We start from the raw sequence: 18447 nt of genomic DNA on the forward strand, positions 1-18447 counted from the left end.
CAGTAGATGATTTATGACCACTAGCAGATCATGTGTCATCACACTGTGGTACATATGCTGCAGGCTACATACAGATCCTATATTCTCTCTGTAATCTCTCTTTAATCATTGCCACCTACAAGATTTGCGTATATCCATCTACCTCACTTAAACAGTGGGATTACAGTAGCAAAGGTCCTATTTCAAATTTAAAATGTGTTAAATAAACTGGCACATATCTGAGCAGAGGTATTTTTTATACAGTGCATGTGAAACATCTTCCTGCTGCTCTTTGACATGTGCAAGCAGACTCCTATCTTAAGTGGCCATCAGATATCTGTTATTCATTGATGTGAAGCCTGAGTGAACCTGACAGATGAACTGTGTGAGTGATGTCACTTTTTACGTCCTACAGAGTGTCTGGTGGAAGACACCTGTTAGAAGAAAAGGAGGCAGGTAGCTCAGGTGTGTTTTTTTTAGTCTATTATTTTGTTGTAGGTTAAATATTAATGTTAGGGAGACTGTTTAAATGATTATTAATGTATTTACATACATGGGTGTGTGATGTTGGCATGAGGCCAAGCTACATGGACTCCTTCCTCTGTAAGATCAACGACCAAAAGTGACTTTTTATAGTTGTGTGTCCACCTTCTCATAAAGTAAAATAATCTACCAATCCTAATAAACGTCACTTTCTGGACAACATAAGGGTGCAACCTGCTGTATGCCAAACCAAAGTCCACTCCCATCCCATCAGAGGCAACCTCGTTAACACTTCCTTATGCCTGAGAGAGCATCAGCTGCCAATGGAGCAACACTGTCACATTCTGGGTTTGTGATGATTGGTATTTGATACAGTCAGTTGATTACGTCCATATTAGGCGACCAACACACAGCAGAGATGACTCCACCTTTTTTTTTTTTTCAGCTCCACCAAAGGGTTGGGTCAGAGCGAAGATTTAAACGGAAAGGAAGAGGAAGCAGAGGGCTGAGTTCACATACGAGGTGGACGATATCATCTTGATTTTCGACAGTCTCTGCAGGTTTGTTTCAGCTTTAACGTGTACCTCCTGTTATCCACCTGTTTTCATGCAATTCAACAGTTAGCCGAACGTCAGTGAGGGTTTTAGTGAGTTTCAGGTGCGCGTCGTTGGGGCCATGCGCCGCGGGTTTGCCAGCGTCATAATTAAGTTATTTTCCATTCAGGTGGCTTCATTTCTGGTTTGGTAGAATTTCTTAGGCTGCAAAACACAGCTTTTTGGTTGTAAAATCAAACTACGGTTTCTTTCTTTTTTTCAAGTTTATTAAAGTCAGGCGCAAGTAACCCCTGACCTCAAACCCGGGAACCACACCAATCTGCGAGCTCATGTTTCAGGATTTGTGATGTTGTGTGGCGATGCCAGGCTACCTGACCTCACGTTGTGCCCAGGCGTGTATCCCTTGTGGTTGTATATTTTAATTCGCATAATAATTAGCTACCAATCGGCCTATTGATGGTGTTACCCTGCTGCTCATTGTTTGCACCTGTGCTGCGGACAAAGAGCTCATTGACAGCCGGACTTCCTCCGCTCATCGTTGCCCTGCACTTTGATTGATAACGCGGTCTGTCATCTTTTTTGTTGGTTGTAGCTGTCAGGAAACGCATTGATGTGTGTTACATATGTGTAGGTATTAATTATAGCAGATATAGTTTTCACCACAGTGGATCAAATTGAACCTTAACTTGCTGGTTTTATCTCTGTAACAGTTTACATTCAGGCAGAGTGGACGCACCTTGTTTTGAGTGGTAGCTGGGTGTCCTCAACGTGGTTGTCCCGTGTCAGAGGCGATGTACCTGTCTGCCATATGGTGTTTAACCGTGCTGGAATCAGTGAAACTCACCTTGTTTTGATTGAAGAAAGGACGGTAAGAAAGTGAAGATGTTTTTGTCCAAAATATTACTAAGAACTGATCTGACTTTTCCCATGGCTCCTTGGAGGCGTTGGAGAGGTCACTGGGGTTATAAGGCTGGATGATGATTCAGCATTATTGTTGACTGCCTCAGTCAAGTGTCTTCACGGGACTCCTGTAGTTTTTATCAGTTTGCCACAGCATAAAGGCTACTTATTACCTTCATACGTAATCTTTTTAGATTGTAGGATTCTGTTCCAGTAAAACACCTGACTTGACCTTTTTGAGTAAATATTAACATGTAACATCATATATAGGTAATGTTTTTTATGACTTTGATAACTTTGTCACCACCTAGATTACAGGATGCAACAGTGTTAGTCATATCTAATGCTTGTTTAAAGCCAGAACCAGTACCAACCACACCTCATTGTGCAATAGGGAAATAATAATGTGAGGCTTAATGGTAGCTTTTCACCACACAAGTAAAAATCATTTGGCTTGACTTGGTCTCCTATGGTACATTATGGATCACTAACTCTGTGTGGACATGTAAACATTAGCCGTAAGCAATACATGCCAGACTGAGACAAAGGGCCTCAAGGTCAACCGCCCAGGTGTATTTGTGATAGCTGTGTAAACAGTAAAGCAGCGTAGTGACTGTTAACGTTCCAGCGTTGTATCCTGTTATCACTTTCATCAGCTTCCTGTGTAAACACCCTCTTTGTAGGACTCACATTCAAGGCAAGAACAGAGCTGATAGTGAATATAGGGACTTAAGTTAGTGGAAAGACGAGAGCTGCAGGAAAATTAGTTGCCAGCTAATTTGATAATCGATTAATGGTTTAAGTTGTGTTTTCTTAAATGTGAGGATTTGCTGCTTTTGTCATTCCTGGCCAGATTTGACAGGTTTTTCTTCCTGATGTTTGCAGGCTGCGCTGGGTGTGTTTATGCAGCAGTTATATTTCAGAGTTGACCCTTCTTTTCCTGTTGGCCACTGAGCAGCAGCAGTAAAGTGCGCTAGGTCAGTAACTGATAGCTTCAACAGTATCCCTGACTTTCTCCAAAGTCTAAGGTATTATTCCCCCCCTGGGTGCTGGAGTATTGTTTTCAAACTCAAAATGTTGACTGCAGTTTGGGACTCTGTTGGAGCGCTTTATTTTGCCACTTGCCTTCGTGCCCGTATTAGCCTTAGATGGGGAAATAAATTGAAGTAATTTAAGTGTCTGAGATCAAAGTCAAATTCTATGATTCTGATCTCTAAAATACATATTGGATCACATTTATGCAAGTTAATGCATGTATATTTTCACCCACATCATTGAATAGGAGCTGGTTTAAAGGTGCAGCATGTAAGAATTGGCCATGTGTCAAAGGTAGCCCGAACAAGTAGAGAACAGCGTATCTTTTCTGTAGCCATCTATGGCTGCAGTTAACTAGGTAGCACAGTTGGTTGTGCGGCTTGTTGCTCTATTAGCTATCTTGACTTTGCCCAGACGGGGAGCTTGGAGCACCGGGGGTAACGTTGTGTTTACATCATAAGAAACAAGGTCGGACTCAGCAGCCTCACAGCTTCTGAGGCTGATGAACATACAGTGCCCAGTGATTTACAATGATCCTTACCAGAGACCTCAACTACAAAACTGCTGTAGCTACCTCCTGGTAGATAATTGTCCACCAGTCAGAAGGTTGGTGGTTTGATCCCCGGACCATACGTGTTGAAGTGTCCTTGGGAAAGACACTGAAACCCCAATTGTTCCTGATGGCTACTAAGCAGGTGTTCCATACTTTGTATACTCTGCCACCAGTGTACGAATGTTTGCGTTAGAGAGTGAATCCTGGCTCGTGTTGTAAAGCACTTTGAGTGGTCAGTCAGACTAGAGGAGTGCTATACAAGTACATTGTGAATTTCCCCAGTTCAGGACTAATAAAGGTCTATGTTATCATTTACTAAGCAGGATTTACAAGGCTTGGAAAAATTTCAAAGTAAGATTGACATATTGCCATAAAAGTATATCTAAGCAAGACATTAATTTAAAGGAATAATCAACTGCAGTCAGGCTCATGCCCCAATGATGGAGCAGTTATCTTTAAACACAGTAGTAAATAAATGAAGCCAGATAACGAAATAATATCCGGGGTTATCCTTTGTAACTTGCTTCGCATTACAGGCCTCGGACTCTGGGGACAGCTGGTTAGCATGCTAACTTCAGATATCTTTGCAACACAATACATGAATATCTTCAACATGTGCTTTTCAAAGTCAAAAGTCAAAGTGTACTTTATTGTCAAAAATCTATGTAACAGGGGTTGGCACAGAAAATTGAAATTTCGTTTGACCAGTCTCCAATGTGCCGTTAAAAACTAAACATGTAGGTAAGACAGTGACAATAATTACACACACACACACCCATACACATACACCCAAACAAACACACACAGTGTGCAGTAAAATGACAACATACTGATACAAACATGTACAATAAATACACACACACACACACAGTCACAGCAGCAGAAGTACAGTCAATGGACATACAGGTATGTGCAGTAGTGTAGATGCAGTATGTAAGGTGCAAAGAGTAAAGTGCGAGTGACATGTCATGAAATATTCAGTGTTCATCAGTGTGTGGATGAGTGTGATGGCTTGTGGAAAGAAACTGTTTCTCAGTCTTTTCTTCCACTATGTGGATGGTGTTATTTAATCTTTCAACATTTTAAAATTCTTACAACACCTTAAGTCAGCAACAAGTCTGCAGGCTGTATGTGCCAAATTTCAGTGAGAGGTTATGGTTGAAACAATTTGAACTTTTAATTTCAGCTGTCTTTGAACAGACTCATAGCTAGCTGATATTAAAGGGAATAGTTTGTAGTTCATGCTTCTAAGTTTGTTCCTGGTGTAGAAAGCCTGCCCCACATTTAGCTTTTTATTTGGACAAATGTTGTAAATCACAATTAAATTGTGATTATTTTTTTTAAGAATGCAGCTGTGTATTAGTCATACTTCCATTTTTAGTGTGAGGCAGGTTTAAATAAAGTATAAAACTGGTTTAGTGCAATGTTTGACCACGCCCTACCCCCCCCCCCCCCCCCCCCCCCCCCCCACAACCAGGCATTTTGACTGACAGGTCTAGAGGAAGTGTGAGCGCAGGTTCAAAGTTCCCATTTAAAAATAAGCAGCTGTGATTACATTGTTTGAGGTGTGGCCAGACATTCAGCATGTTTCATTTTGAACCCCGGTGAACCGCAATGTGTTACAGTGTGGATTTTACCCTTTGCAAGCTGTCTTTAGTTTATTTAACAGATTTAGTTCTAGATTATGATTGGTCCGTGTACAGTCCAAGGACAGTCTACACACACAGCTAAAGCATATATATCTGAAACGAACAATCCTGTTGGAGGCAGCAACCAAATGTCTGTAATGCTGGAACACAAAACTGCATGTGGAGGTAAAGCAGTAATCAGGTGCTACCAATCAGAGAATATAAATTCTGTGTGTTTGTCAATAATTTTAAATGTGAACAACACGAAACTCACAGAGAAGGATATTTCATAATGCGAGAATATTAAACCAAGAGATCGGATCACATTGCACAGGGTTAGCAAACATGTTATGAGGCCTCAGATAAGTGTATTTAAATAAATGAAAATTAAAAACTCTCGGCTTGGAACAGTAATGTGTCTGATACAGTGTTTCAGAAAATATAATTACTTCAGTAAAGTTTCTTTTAAAGAGCCACTTGCCACCTATTGGTTGGTTGGTGTGTAAATAAGCTAAATGCTGTTAGGATGGTGGAAAAATGTGCCCAAGAATCTCTCTATCTTGTATCAAAGAAGAGCAAACTGCCCATGTAAAACTTAGAACGAGAGTCTGGATGAGCAAAGATTTTTGTGCTCCGAGCTGGAAATGCGTCACCTATTAACTCACTCATTTAAAAACAACTATCTTAAAGTCATTTTTACGGTCTTATTTAATTAAGGTGTATGTGATTCTTCTTCATACCAAAAGGGAGGGCAGCGCCTTCTGTTGACCAGTTGGCAAAGTTCGTTACAGTACAATGATAAGAAGTAAAATGAGTTTATGTAGCCAGTTGAGGTACTGGCTTTGTTATGCCGGCAGGCCTGGAAAGGTAGCTGCAGGCTTAGGTGTGTTTAGTTATTAACTTAGTGACTGCTTTTCTTTCTGGAGGGCTTAGGTATGGATGTTTAAAATGTTTTTTCACATTAGACTCAAACACTAAGAAGAAAAAAAGTGAAATGTGCTCACTGCTGATGTAAGTGCAAGGGATCTGTACTGCAATTTATTTGTCCTGCTAACAGGAGGGGAGAAGACACTGATACGCTTTGGTTTTGGTTTGGTTCAGGGCAGTGTCTCATCTGCTCTGTCCTCATCCCTCTGCTCTGATGCATTCACTGTCTGTAGGCACCGCTGGCAGAGAGAACAGGGGCTGGTTTGGTTGTGGTAGGGCTCCATCTCGGGCTAGTAGAATAGTTTACAAGAATTTGCCAATTTTAAGGTTTGTGGCCAACAATGACATAAATTCAGGCCTTCATACAGGTAACTTTCATTTTTGCTTGTTCATAACAGTTTGCTATTTGCTTATCAAGGATGTTGTGGTTGTGTAAAAAAACTACAGATGAAGCATAAGGAAATATCACTTGTGTACTTTCAACTTGAGTTGTTGTTGTCATCTCCCGTGAAATGTTACATTCGCCTCATGTGGCTCACTCCCTGCCTGTCCTCTCTGATCTGCTACCAACACACAAAGGGGAACATAAAAGAACTTCCACCAAAATATGTCAGCCAAACATGGTAGGGACTTGTAGCCTAGTCCTTGTTTTTCTTTTTGAAAAACACTTCAGTGCTTTGTGCAGGCATTATAATGATAAAGAAAACCCTGATTTCAATTCTTGCATTTCCTTGTCTATGTTTAGATTTTTAATTTGAAAAGCTTTCACCAGAAGTGACATCAGTTTCCTGACTGGCTGTCGTCTGAATTGTTGCATAGTCAGTTTTTGTAAATTAGACCAAAGGTCAGATTGCAACACGGTTACTAAAAGGATCATAAAGTGATTCAGCTGCTGATGAGTTATTCACACAAGTGGCCATTGTTTTCATTCTCTGTCATTCAGTCGTATGTGAAAATTGCAGTTGTCTATTTAATGTAGTTGCTCAAGCGTTAACACGTGTGCATGTTTGACTTAATCGAGTGGCACGTCTTGTCATAGTAATATGTGAGGCCATTCCAGTCGTGATTAAGTCTTGCATAATCTCAGCCTGTCCTCCAGGTCCTTTTACACTTGCCCCGTCGATCATGTCAGAAGTTGTTTTATGTTTTTGCATGAGATGGCTTCAAAGACACACCCCTGAGTGGGTGTGTGTGTCTTTTGAAGGTGTATTTTCATTCGAGTGAGGGAAACCCTTGTCAGTGGCTGCTTTGTGTGATTTATTCTCAGTTTTCAGATATCAATAGGTTTGTTTTTTTTTGGGGGGGGGGGTTAAAGTGATGACTTGATTTCTGGTTTGGTTGGATATCTGTCTCAGATTAGTAAACTATAAACTACTCCAGTCAGAACTTGTACATTTTCACATCGGGGAGGGGGTGCAACAATCATAATCATGATTCGCTCGTTATCTAATTTAACTCTTTTCATTTATGACAAACCTTGTAGACTTAGACAGACTTGAAATTGCCTGTGAATTTTTCTCTTTTCACCATTAAAACACAATATTACATTAAAGATAGTTTTTTGTTTGGCACCAGCCCTTCATCCATCGTGCTTGTAGTTGTAACTCACATTGCACTGTTTATTTTGGTGAAGGAAGAGTCATGCGAAGTATTTCAGCCAATCAGCAAGCGTATCCATCTTTCTGACAGTCACTTCATGTAGCGTGAATCTGCTGGTCAGTGAGGTTATGTTAAGTGTGGAAACAGAAGTAAGAGGGCATTAAATGCACCAATCTCTACAATGTGCCAGAACAATAGATTGAGGGCACTTAAGATCGATCACGTTCACTCTTAGTTCATTTCACTGAACTGTCTCAGGTCACTGCTGAGAACTCGGATGCAGCTGCATCTCTCAAAACCACTTGTGCTACAGGTTTTTAAGCCCCGGGTTAGCCAGAAGTACCTGAATGAGAAAACAGGTGGGTGCAATGTAAACTTACTTCCAGCAGTACTTTCCATAGCTGTGCACAATAAATCATCCTGTGTAAGGAACAGGCTTGATAATCTGCCTAAACTGTTGGATTATTACCTGTCTGAACAATCAAGTTCCTTGATGTTCCTGTTTGTTGTTGTAAGGTGGAATCCCTAATGTGCATCTCAGTGTGTGGACACAGACTGAAAGGTCCTGCCAGACAAATCCACGTTCTCTTACTCTTACTGTTTGCTCCTGCACTTTTCTGTGCTTGTGTTTGTTTCTTCAGTCTGCATGAGCTTGAGGTCATTGTTAAGGACGCATTCTACTATTGTTGTCTCTGGAAATTTCCAGAAATCTGAGTTGCTGGTGGGTGAGACCTGCAGAGGGTACAGAGAGGGGGAGGGGCGTGAAGAGAATGAAACCAGTGTTGCACAGTCGGCCTTGTCTGAATACTTGCAGGTAGGGGTGATACTGCTCCCCCGCCACCACCTAAACACACAACGCCACCCTCACCAAAACACAATGAAGGTGTAAACATGTTGGTCTCAAGGCAAGCCCTGCAACATTCCTGTGCTGGGGGGGTGCAGCAATTACTACGACATAAGCATTTGGTTATTTATATTATTTTTTTACACAATGGGTGCATTATGCACAGTTTGTTTATCATCAAGATGTTTTATTGGAATAAACTAGCACTATATAATGCAACATGCATTTTTATATTCAGTGTTCTTTTCAAATTTTGTTTAGTTTTTGTTTCGTTTTTTGTCAGCTTAACGGTCAAATGTGCGCATGTAAAAAGCCTAAGCGTTAGGTTAAGTTAGGTTTAATTCCAGATTTTGACGACAGTTATTGACATTTGAGTGTTAAATAATGCATGACATTTGAGTGTTAAATAATGCACCTAAATTCTTGTTACACAAATGCAACTCATTTTCCCACAACATATGCTAGACAAGGATGCACAAATTGGTTAGTGATAGTTGTGTTAATGATCAAGAAGTTGCAAGCACTTGACTTTTCTGTTTGTTTGTTTGTTTCTGAGTGACAAAAGCGGAAACCAGTTAGGAATTAGACAAGCTTGTGTCTGAATACGTCTCATTTTATCGGAGTTGTAATCTTGACGCACAGTTATGTAAGTTGTATCTAGACCGAGAAGACCTGGGCCCCAGGAGCCTGTGCTGCTGCTTTGGCCAGGAAAAGCACTCTGACTAATGAATTTGCTTTCTGTCGAGTGAGTTTGTCATTCTCCTGGCTTGACTGGAATGTGTGTTGGGTTTTTTTTTTCTCTCTCTTGCTCGATGGGATGCTAGTATTCATTAACTGATGTTATCTATTTCAACTTGGCGTTCACTCAATTAACATTGATGTTGTTGCCATTCAAGACTTTCTGCTGACCTGTTTAAAGGTTGACACCTCAGGAAGAGCAAACAATATTATCTGTGTTCTATAAACACGCTCTTACAAAATAAAACTGAACTATCCAGAATGTTGCAAGTTCTGGGCCGTTAATAACTTAAAATACCCCATCTTTCCTAAAGTTTCGCTGGCATTTTTCATATACCTCTGAAGACGTCACTTGGTTTGGCTTTTCAGAGCAGATTTACAGATTTAGTGTTCAGATTTGTACAGTGACAAGGCCTTGGCAGCAAAATCAGTGTCATCACACCAGTGTGTGGTATGCTGGTGGAATTTCTGGAAGGTTTGCACAGACGGCTATAATGCATCTTCTGCACACGCGCTCCTCCGTTTGTACTTTCGTTGGAGCATCCATTGCGATTTATACTGATTATCAATAGTCCTCAATCCATATATTCACTCATACAGTGGGTATGAGTTTCTTCACACATGTTTGAAGCACCCAGTAGACTTCTGTTGTTTTTGCTGTAGCTGTTTTGCAGTTAAACATGTGCATGATCCAGTGTAATGAATTATTTCTAGTGTAAAATGGGCAAATGTGCACTATGCCCCAGGAGGTGTATCGACAACACATGTCTACTCTCTGAATCTTTACTGACTTTTACTTCTAAAGTAAAAGTAATAAACCTGTTTATAATCTGCTAATACTACTAGTAGTACTGCTAGTACTAAAACTCTTAAAGCATTATGAGGATTGAAGTTATTAGAGTAACTTCTTTTAAGTTACTGTAATTTGTGATTTGAGTATTTTTCCAGCTTTGACTTTTACCCCACTAAATGTTGCAATATGTTCTCCTTATTATCCCACTCTCAGGTGTCATGACACCTGATGATGAATGATAAATGCAGTCACAAGGGGAGTAGGTAGGGTAAAGTTTCTGTCAGTCATTCAGCCTCCACTTGAATGAATGACTTCTGTTTTCTGTCTCTATGACAATGTGTGTAGCTCTGAACATGATTGTCTTTTAAAGACTATACAGTATCATTTGTCATTAATTTTAAATTGTTTATATTTATATTAATGGAGCATATGTTTGTTTTGTCTTGGCTTGATACCAAATAGACCAGACTCACATAGCTTAATTTGCGAGGTGGAGAGAGGGGGAGTTTCACAGGACAAGATGAACAAGATGACTGTCATATCTGAAATGGCTCTGTCAGCGACTACAGCAGAAAACTATGATCTATGTTGTCAGGTGTGTTTTTGGTATTTGGAGGAGGTGTGCTGCCACTACCCACCCCCTGGCAGGGACAGAGTGACAGGTAAAACCAGCCCAGTTAATCAGATACAGTGCATCACTGAAGGGGACATTTATTTGAGGATAACCTGTTCAGACGTCTTTGAACAGCCATGTTCAGCTGTATGCCAAACAAAGAACATCAAATGGTATGCTTTTAATAGGGTTTGTAAGCCTCCCTCACCAAACAAACAAAGTTAAATTGAGCATGGCCAGGCTTTGCAAGACTGATTTACTTTGGTATTAGTCTGCAACAGTGAAAACTATTTTGTGTATTGATTACACGTGTGACTGGACTTAAACCTAAACACTAAATGTTTAAGCCACTGCGTTTAGTTTTATCAGACCAAATAAATATATAAATTATGAAAACTACAGGCTATCCCTGTGCAGTTATATCTGTACTGGCTGTTTACCTACTGCCAAAGGCCAAATGATCTCTGAAATGTAAAGGTCCCTAATGATAAAATAATAATAAAATAATAATAATGTAAGTATTACTGTAATAACAATGTTTTGTTCCACTTTGGAAAGACTGGGCGTGGCAGTGAGATCATAATGATTCTTATCAGGGACTGCGAACCTTCCTTACACGACACATTTTAAAAGAATTTTAAGAATTAAGCATCTCATGAGTCACGTCTTCCCATTTTACAGCAGTTGTTTTGGTTTGCCATGAGCTGCTATCCAACCCTGACTAAACATCCAGGTATCACCTTTATCTCTGCTAAGCTATAATGTGTTGTACGACTTGGACGTGAATGCTTGGAAGTGTATGAAGCAAATATTATTCAGAATTTTTAAGTGGGAGCAATGCACTATCTTGGTGTATTCAAATAAAAAGCATAGGAAAGAATAAAAATTTAGCTGCCAAAGCAAAGAGGAGTTTATAGAAATGGTATTTTAGCCATGACAATGATTTTTGTCTCAACATGAGAGAGAGAGAAATGAGCGCTAGTTTTTGCTCAATGGGTGTTGGCCGGGTAGAGAGCCAATAAAGGCGAAACAATAGCCCCCTTCATGATAACAGAGTCTCCACTGATTTCTCGCTGGCTGCATGTGAATAATATTATCAGCCCACCCTTGAGAGAAACTTACAGGACAACCCAGAAGCTGCGTGTGTTTCTGTGTATGGTGGGTGTGACCAGGAGAGAGGAAAAGGGGGGAGGGGTGCAGACTCGCTCGTTGAAGTCAGGGCGGCGGTCATAAAGTAGGAACTCACAGATTCTTTGGTTTTGTAGTGTGGGTTTAAATAGGGACTGTCTCACTCCTACCCTAGTTGTAGTCAGTCTCAGGCCACTTTCTTGCCCACAGTGTGCTCGCTCTCTCTCTCTCTCCCTCTCCCTCCCTCCCTCCCTCTCTCTCTCTCCCTCCCTCTGTGTATGTGTGTGTGTCTCTGGCTCTGACTCTTTCCCTCCCTCTCTTTCTGTGAACTAGTTATTCATCCGCTGCGTGAGTCAGGGAGGGTGGGGATTTGGACGACTGCTGTACCAGTCACACTTTGTCAGTTTACACTCTCATTCCCTTACCCCATCTCTCTCTGTCTCTGTCCTTCTCTTTCTGTTTGTCGCCCTGCTCTGCTGTTTTTCTCTTTTTGTGCTGCCTGCCTGCCTGCTCTTATAGAGTATAGAGAGGCTTTGCTGTGCTGTGAAAGAGGAATCCACATTGGCGTTTGATTTAAAGGGAAAATTCAAGTCTCAACAAGGTAAGTTGCTCAATGTTATGTAGGTGAACTAACTTGTGTGTGGTGTCTGCCCTCTTGTTGAGCAGCTCGGGGGTTTGGGCTTGTTCATTTTTTTTTCTTTTTTTTTTTTTTTCTTCTTTCCACGGGAAAGGTTTCTGTTAGTGTTTAAGATCCAGAGGCTGTTCTGTTTGAAGTGTCCATTTTATAAACCATACTTTACTGTGTTGGACTGAAGGCTTCCTGGCTTTTTTTTTTTTTTTTATCTCTGCTCCAGTTTGTTCAACATTAACTCTTACCTAATGAGCGTGAGCTCCCTTTTTCCATCCCTATGATTCATTGACCAGGCACTCAGAGGAAACATTGCCACTCTCTTTCCACTGTACTGTATCTCCTTGGTAGATGTAAACCAGCCACCTCCTTGTCAAGGTTTCCTAATGCTGAATGAGCAGTTGTGGTAGGACTTTAAAAAAAAAAAAAAAACTATTAAAAAGACCAAATTTTAGCCTTGGTCACATGAATGGACTGATGTAGCAGTGGTCTGTAAATCATTTGAGACGGTGCCGACGTAACTGTTTGAAGGTGGACTGATGCTGAAGTGATCATGTGTCTACCGCTAAATTGCTTCACTCTGTTAAGGAAGTATTACAGACAGTTATGAGGAAGTTCCTGTCCACTTGTGGAATTACTACTAATATGTCTGATATAGCTATATAAAGTAAATAATTAAACCGCCAATTCCAAGGTAATGCACAAGCCCTGACTTATACGCAGATGAGTGTGACGTAAGTTTGCTGTAAGTTGTTCTTATGTCATGATCTTTGTCAGTCGATGGCACGTTCTGTGGTTTCATTGAGCTGGACTAGAAGGGACCTCATTTTTCACTTTTCTTTGAACTTCTATCTTCATCTGGGACTCTGAGACATGTTGTTTCCTTTTTCTGAGCGTTGTCATGATCGTGAGACTACCCCCCTGACTCGGAACAGTGGCTCTTGGTTCCGACAAAATAAATCTGTTTTCTTGTACAAACCTACACAAAACTATTGCAGTACAAGAATAACTGAAAATTTCGGCTTGTAAGGCCTTGTCTAAATTTCTGCTGGAAACAAATTATGAACTCAAATTTAAAACATCTGGTGGTGGTCAAACTGCCACTAAACAATTCAGGGTCACTGTGTTAGAATAATCTAAACATCACTAACAGGATCAATGTAACTGTCCAGAATTTTTCCTCAGAACAAGACAGACTCGGCACCACAGACATGATGATACTCTTGTTGAAATGTGAAGTGCCTGACCAAATGCCTCAACGTCGGTTCAAAAACAACCACAGCTTTTTGTGTAAGAGTTTTCTGAAATGTCATGTATCTGATCTGTTATACAACACCACCTTTTGCACTGCTGGTGATAACAATGAGGCCTGCAGGAAGACAATTCGGTCAACTGGTAGCTCCACAGGAAGATCGACCAGAAAGATACTGTGGTGTTGACATTGTCTTGTGAGTAACAACCACATGAGGTGAAGAAACTGCAGGCAGTATGTACAAAAAAAAAAAGAAAAAAAGAAAAAAAAAGAGAGAACTTGTGAGATGTTGATCTGTTTTCTATGTAGGCTTGTGCTGAGTTTTAACTTTGACTCACTGACTGCACTAACATGCAGAACAAGGGCTGTTATGCTTTGAACAAGTTGACTTGGATTATGAAAAAATGGCTACAACTCTGTGTCATTCTATATTTTTTGACATAAGATGTTTTACATTAACTCGGTGAGTTCAGTTGCAGACTGAAATACCCTCGTTTCCCATGTCTGATTTCCTAAATTCTGAGTTTCATTTCCTGTTTTACATCTTTTGATACCTTCCTTTTTAAAAAGTGAGAACGAAAGTCAGCTGACATCCTCATTAAATCCTAATGAAAAACAAAAATGCTTGGCTGTAGTTTACTCCTTTCTTGCAGTTCTCCTGAGCAGCACCTGTATAATCTCTGCTCCCTTCATTCCACAGCATGAAATTATTAGCTTTTAATTATATTGGCTTAAGGAGGGCTGTTCCCTATTCCTTAGGCAATGAAAAACTCAGAGCATTGTAGATTGCACATCAAACAATAGCTCCTCTGCCTCCACTGTGGTGAGAGGAGGCCGCGCCCTGCATGTCCTCTACTTGGTGAATACATTTCACAGTTTCACAGTTTACATTTGATATGGCAAGCCTTTGTCAACACAAACATGCACAGATCTGAAAACCATAGCAACATTCCTGTGTGCAGACTGCATGCTGTGGCACTTTGCACTGGTAAAATACCTTTCCCCATATTTGTATTTGAACTTGATTCTGTTTGCAGTGTTGTTAGTTTGCCACTGAATGTTGTTGCCACATGAGAAGGAAAGCTTGTTGGTTTAAGGACATTTTGTTAGCAGTGTTCTGCAGTTTGTTTGCAGTTCACTGATCTTTAACTTCCCTCTTCTTCTTCTTCTTTCTTTTTTTTTTTAAACTTAGTTGAGTTTAAGGAGGGCAGTTTGTGTGCAGGAGTCATGTCAGAAGTTAAGACACAATATCCAAGCAGCTGGGAGTTTGCTGCCTTACTGTGGGATGGGGGTTGTCCTCCCAGTTCCCTGTAGCACCTCCCCTAATATCAGGCCATGGATCTGATGAGTGGTTAGAGCTGGAGCAAAGCACCCTGGGATTTTTGTTGGGAGTGTTTGGTGAGGGATAAGTTGCTCTGTCCCAGTAATTGCATTTCAGTCCTGCTGAGTAAGTAAATGTCACAAAATGCCCCTGCTTGAAGGCATTTGTTGGTCACGGGTGTTCACGGGGAAAACTGAGCTATGACTAAGACATGTGATTTCTTTCTTTCTTTTTGTTTTTGCTGCAAGTGTTTTATGTGGTCCATTCTGGAAGGAGAACATTTTTTCAGTGTCTGGACCAGCAAAAATATTTTGAATTGACTGATCGGTCACTCTCTGAATTACTGTCATAGGAGTGGTGGATGGATTGCTGCTGTGTGTTTGACTGTGATGAGTTAAAACTAATGATAATCTTGTTGGGTTTTTCACAGATAATTCTGTAACAAAATTACAAGATGGCAAATGTACTTCAAGGGATTCAGGAGATTGGCTCACATGCCGTGGATATCTATGACTACCTCTTGGCAGGACTTGGTAGGTGATTTACTTGACAGAATACAAAAAGGTCCTATGTATATTTTTCTTTTTTAATCTAGTTTTGCCCTTTCCTTTTCCCCTCCTCTAGATCCACGGCTGAACCAGTATCCACTCATGCAGAGTCCTATTCCTATGTCTGCTATATTGCTGTGCTACCTGTTCTTTGTACTGTACCTTGGACCTCGATTTATGGCCAATCGCAAGCCCTTTCAGCTAAAAGAAGCCATGATAGCATACAACTTCATGCTAGTGGCACTGTCGATATTTATCGTTTATGAAGTAAGACTCTTTAAGACTCTTTCCAACATTTAAACACTTGTTATAAAAGTACTTTTTGAGCATTTCGTGTTCATACATTGTGGATGTTTCAATGGACATCTGTGTAGTTTTTGGTTGAAGTTTATCTGTAGGTATCCTTTTTGTGTAATTAGGCATGACTACAAACTTAAATTTAGTGAGTCTCCAGGTTAAACCACATTTTTCTGTTATTTTAGTTCTTGATGTCTGGTTGGGCTACAACGTATACCTGGAGATGTGATGCGGTTGATACGTCTGACAGTCCTCAAGCACTACGAGTAAGTCCTCCGTTAACTGCTCAGTCTTGTACAGTTCTTGATTAATGTGAAGTGAAATTAGTGTTTGATGGCTGTGTACCACTTGCAGTACAGTTTCCTGTCAACTCAAGTCTTTTTTTCACCTCACCAGATGGTCCAAGTTGCCTGGCTGTTTTGGTTCTCCAAGATCATTGAGCTCATGGACACTGTAAGTTCAGTCCATTTTCCCTGATGACCTTTACATTCAATTTTCACTATTGCATAGTTTTATCTAATAAATATCCTCTTTTGGTCAGATCTTCTTCGTGTTGAGGAAAAAGCATGGCCAGATTACCTTCCTACACATCTTCCACCACTCCTTCATGCCCTGGACCTGGTGGTGGGGAGTTTCCTATGCTCCTGGTGAGTACACATTAACTAAATCGATCAGAAGGACTGAAAATGATTAATGAAGCAGGAATAATAGAAAGTGGAGGGTATAACTTTGTTATTTCATCATACAGACCAGTCTGATTGTACCTGTTGACCTGTACAATCAGTAAGAACATCCTCCATGTGGTTTCTACTTTTGTGCTGTTAAAGAAACCTTGTACCTGTAGTAAAGTACTGTATTCTGTTTAGTCATACGAAAATGATTAACCAAGAGTCTCTGTAAAAAAAACTTCTGTGGCCTCGATCCTTGCAAGGTCAGATGTTCTTTGACTACGTTCTCCTGAGTTGGCTTATTGATTATCATTCCAGGTGGAATGGGATCTTTCCATGCCATGGTGAACTCTTCCGTCCATATCATCATGTATTTCTATTACGGCCTTGCTGCTGCTGGACCACGTTTCCAGAAGTTTTTGTGGTGGAAGAAATACATGACTGCCATTCAGCTGGTATGTACACCTTAACTTTTCTGTGTCGTTTGTTTCAGCATTAATGAGATTTTTGCTCTTTGTAGATTTCTGGGATCAGCACAAGACAGTATGATGTAACATTAATGTATTTATTTAGAGTTTTGTTCAGTCTCTTACTCTGCTTCAAAGCAACCAAGAAGGATTCCTCTACATTTATTTAAGTGCTTGGCTAACTGTTGATTTCTTCTCAACAGACCCAGTTTGTCCTGGTATCTCTCCACGCTACCCAGTATTACTTCATGGACAGCTGCGACTACCAGTTCCCCATGATCGTGCACCTCATCTGGATGTATGGAACCTTCTTCTTTGTGCTCTTCTCCAACTTCTGGGTCCAGGCTTACGTGAAGGGTAAGCGGTTGCCTAAACAGGACGTTAAGCAGTGTCAGAATGGCACAGCTGTCTACACCAATGGCAAGCGCCATGAAAATGGCAACAGCATCAACCACGGAGCCACCAATGGCTCTACTCTCCTTGAGAATGGCAGCTCTCACAATGGCAAGATGAAGAAAGCCTAGAATATCCAAAGATAATTTTGGTTGTGTTTTCTTCTCCTGTTTTTAGTTTTGAATGCAAAACATTGGGAAATGACTTGGTCAATGATTTCCACAGTTGGGGTTCCACATTTGGTTGGTGTGTTTGTTCGTTTCTTTGAGTTTGGGAACCGCTTATGAAACACAATGTATGAAGAGAAGATAGTTTGACCCCTATGTTATCTTCACTGATGTTGCAACAACCTCCGAGTTCAGTTTCACATCACCCCACTTGTCCTCCTTCACCCTCAAGTGTCCTCCTTACCCCCCTGTGGACAGATGACTGTACAGTTTCTATCGAACTTGAAAATACTTTTTGTAAATAGTTTTACAATACCAGAAAAAACCTAATTGTATTGGTATACTTTTAGACTTTCTAAATTTTTGTTACATTGAGTATTTAAAATGCCAATAAATTCCATTTTAAATTATCTATTTTTTTGTGTGTCCATATTTTCACTCGCAGATTAAGCGCTCATTGTGTAACTTGAAAAGGTTATCAGTTACTGTTATGTCTTCGGGGGAAGACTGACATTGTGCTGTGTTGCAACAAAGAGGGAGAGTATTTGCATTGCTTACTTGTGCCTCTTGTCTTCACTATCCGAAGTATGTGGAACAAGTAGGAGCAAACAAAAGCCCCATTCTGCTTTGTTTTAAAAAGATTCAAGCTGAGAGAAAGCATCCCGCAGACCGGATCTACACCCGTACGCCTCAACCATCAGCTGGTTCATCAGTCAGAAATGGACAGCTTTTCTTTTCTTGAAACCGAAATTGTAATAAATCTGTCTTTAAAGTAATAATAATATAAATTAAAAAATACTAATATACTTCCCACCATCGTGGGCAAAATGCCTGCCTGCAAATGAAAAGAAATGCAGCAGAGAAAAGGTCAAATATTTCCCTCTGCAACATAGTGATTTTTAGTATAAAGCATAGTTGAAACTGTAGGTAAT

General features: G+C 40.4%; 1 protein-coding gene across 6 annotated transcripts; it reads left to right on the forward strand.

Annotated features, from left to right (window-relative positions):
• Positions 1 to 793: 793 nt before the first annotated feature.
• elovl1b (ELOVL fatty acid elongase 1b) lies at positions 794 to 17925 on the forward strand. Of its 6 annotated transcripts, none has more exons than XM_046392816.1 (11): positions 794 to 810; positions 908 to 1022; positions 1727 to 1884; positions 12294 to 12375; positions 15406 to 15508; positions 15600 to 15790; positions 16006 to 16086; positions 16217 to 16273; positions 16362 to 16467; positions 16807 to 16943; positions 17159 to 17925. In XM_046392816.1, the coding sequence occupies exons 5-11, from the start codon at positions 15430 to 15432 to the stop codon at positions 17477 to 17479; spliced, it is 972 nt and encodes a 323-aa protein (XP_046248772.1). In that variant the 5' UTR covers positions 794 to 810; positions 908 to 1022; positions 1727 to 1884; positions 12294 to 12375; positions 15406 to 15429; the 3' UTR covers positions 17480 to 17925. The 6 variants fall into 6 exon arrangements, with proteins under 6 accessions (XP_046248772.1, XP_046248770.1, XP_046248769.1 ...); XM_046392818.1 differs by lacking the exons at positions 794 to 810; positions 908 to 1022 and adding exons at positions 1551 to 1581; positions 13575 to 13692; XM_046392814.1 differs by lacking the exon at positions 12294 to 12375.
• The last annotated feature ends 522 nt before the right edge of the window (positions 17926 to 18447 follow it).

This window comes from Scatophagus argus, chromosome 6, assembly GCF_020382885.2.
Source record: "Scatophagus argus isolate fScaArg1 chromosome 6, fScaArg1.pri, whole genome shotgun sequence".
Classification (NCBI taxonomy): domain Eukaryota; kingdom Metazoa; phylum Chordata; class Actinopteri; family Scatophagidae; genus Scatophagus; species Scatophagus argus.

Excerpts from the sequence above, each read along its gene's own strand:
- elovl1b (XM_046392816.1), top strand. The coding sequence starts at position 15,430 with ATGGCAAATGTACTTCAAGGGATTCAGGAGATTGGCTCACATGCCGTG. Across the intron at positions 15,791-16,005 it reads CGATATTTATCGTTTATGAA|TTCTTGATGTCTGGTTGGGC; the intron begins GTAAGACTCTTT and ends CTGTTATTTTAG. Across the intron at positions 16,087-16,216 it reads ACAGTCCTCAAGCACTACGA|ATGGTCCAAGTTGCCTGGCT; the intron begins GTAAGTCCTCCG and ends TCACCTCACCAG.